Here is a 1,571-nt window from a genome sequence, read left to right on the forward strand (position 1 = left end):
ACCGTAATTCTTGGACCGAGCATTTTGCCTCGTGTGAACGCTAAATACCGGATTTCTTGCTACGTGTGAACGCGCCTATTGTGTTCGGTAAAACCGATTAATATTTTTCCAGGGAATTTTTCTTAGTTCTACTGAATGCGTAAATGTACGTAAATGTACATTAACGAAGTCATTCCATCACAGCGTCGGATAAAAGACCCTGTAAGCCATTGATGTTGCCGTGTTATATGCCTATTAATATATTACTCAAATAGGCAACATTAGAATTTAAAAATTGGATCTCCGATCAACCATATAACGGTTCTCTTCCCTTGCACTATTCTTTATCGTAAATGGTGAGATTATAGGAGAAACATCACTTGAATATGTCGACAGTGGGGCTATAGAAAATGAAAAACCAACGCACACACGCGCGCACGCACACGTCTGCGCACGCACACACTCACACGTCTGCGCACGCACACACTCACACGCACGTACGCCACATGCAATCCCACACTTACACACGGTACACCAGGGACGCGAAAAATTGTCATACAAACGGACAGCGGCTTAATAATCAGCAACTACACTTTCCTTTGATATGCACCGCACACATCGATGTTACTTCACTAATATATATGTATATAGACAAACCTGTGTACTCAAGTTTACACGCTATAAAGAACCCCCTCCCCAACAAAAAGTGTCATTTAGTACCATGTTTTTATCCTATAGACACTCGGTTCTACAGAATGGTTTTACTGAATAACTGCCTCTGAAAGTAAACACTAAAGTGGACCAATACAGGTTTGACTGAATATATATTTGCACGTCAAAAACATTCTAGTTTTGAACCAGCCAACCACGACATGTTGCTAGAATTATTATAATTCTATTGCTAATTAAACGTTTAGCTTCCAAAATCGTATAAGTTTCATGGTGCTATGTACGTCGTCGTTTTTTTTTGGTATATCGTGTTTTCTATGTCATTACGTTATGTTAGTCATGTCGGTTGCTATGGGCATTATGCGTGAGTGTTGCCATTACGGTGTTCAGCCATGGATGCATGTACGTTTACTCTCTAGTTGTCCTACCCACCATACCTCTCTCCTGTGACAGAAACACCATTAGTTAGCACTATAATAATGGTTACTAAGCAACCAAATAAACAGCAGAGAAACCATGCTTAGTTGATGTGACTTCACACAATTCTTTTATTGAGTTGAAATTCAATAAACGTCCAGAGTACATTGCCCACAGTTCACTACAACACACATGCACACGCGCGCGCGCACGCACACATGCTAAATTATATTCACACATTATGTGCTATTAAATAACTGAGCAGCACATTATTTATATCTGTGTTAATTATCTGTTAATCGTCATCTACATGTGAATGTTGGGAGTGAGGTTTTTCAAATCTCACAAATTTTCTTCTGCACCTACAAGATCATCTAGTAACTCAACCCCGTGATTGTTCCACAGAAACCGGCTCTAGCTCTCCAGTATGTGAGAGAGAGAGAGAGAGAGAGAGTACACCCAAGGTGACAGTCCCAACCTGCTAGCTCCTGCCCTTCATATCTTAC

The 1,571-nt window shown here is 40.5% G+C and overlaps 1 protein-coding gene across 1 annotated transcript in view; it reads right to left on the minus strand.

Moving 5' to 3' along the window:
* LOC106814867 (uncharacterized oxidoreductase YrbE-like) overlaps positions 1 to 1,110 on the minus strand; it is a 3,757-nt gene extending 2,647 nt beyond the window's left edge. Inside the window, exon 1 of the mRNA XM_014819240.1 lies at positions 1,086 to 1,110. Within this exon, the coding sequence (XP_014674726.1) occupies positions 1,086 to 1,110 (25 nt within the window). The remainder of the gene's footprint in view (positions 1 to 1,085) is intronic.
* Positions 1,111 to 1,571: the final 461 nt, after the last annotated feature.

Source organism: Priapulus caudatus, unplaced genomic scaffold (genome assembly GCF_000485595.1).
Source record: "Priapulus caudatus unplaced genomic scaffold, Priapulus_caudatus-5.0.1 Scaffold994, whole genome shotgun sequence".
In the NCBI taxonomy this organism is placed as follows: domain Eukaryota; kingdom Metazoa; phylum Priapulida; class Priapulimorpha; order Priapulimorphida; family Priapulidae; genus Priapulus; species Priapulus caudatus.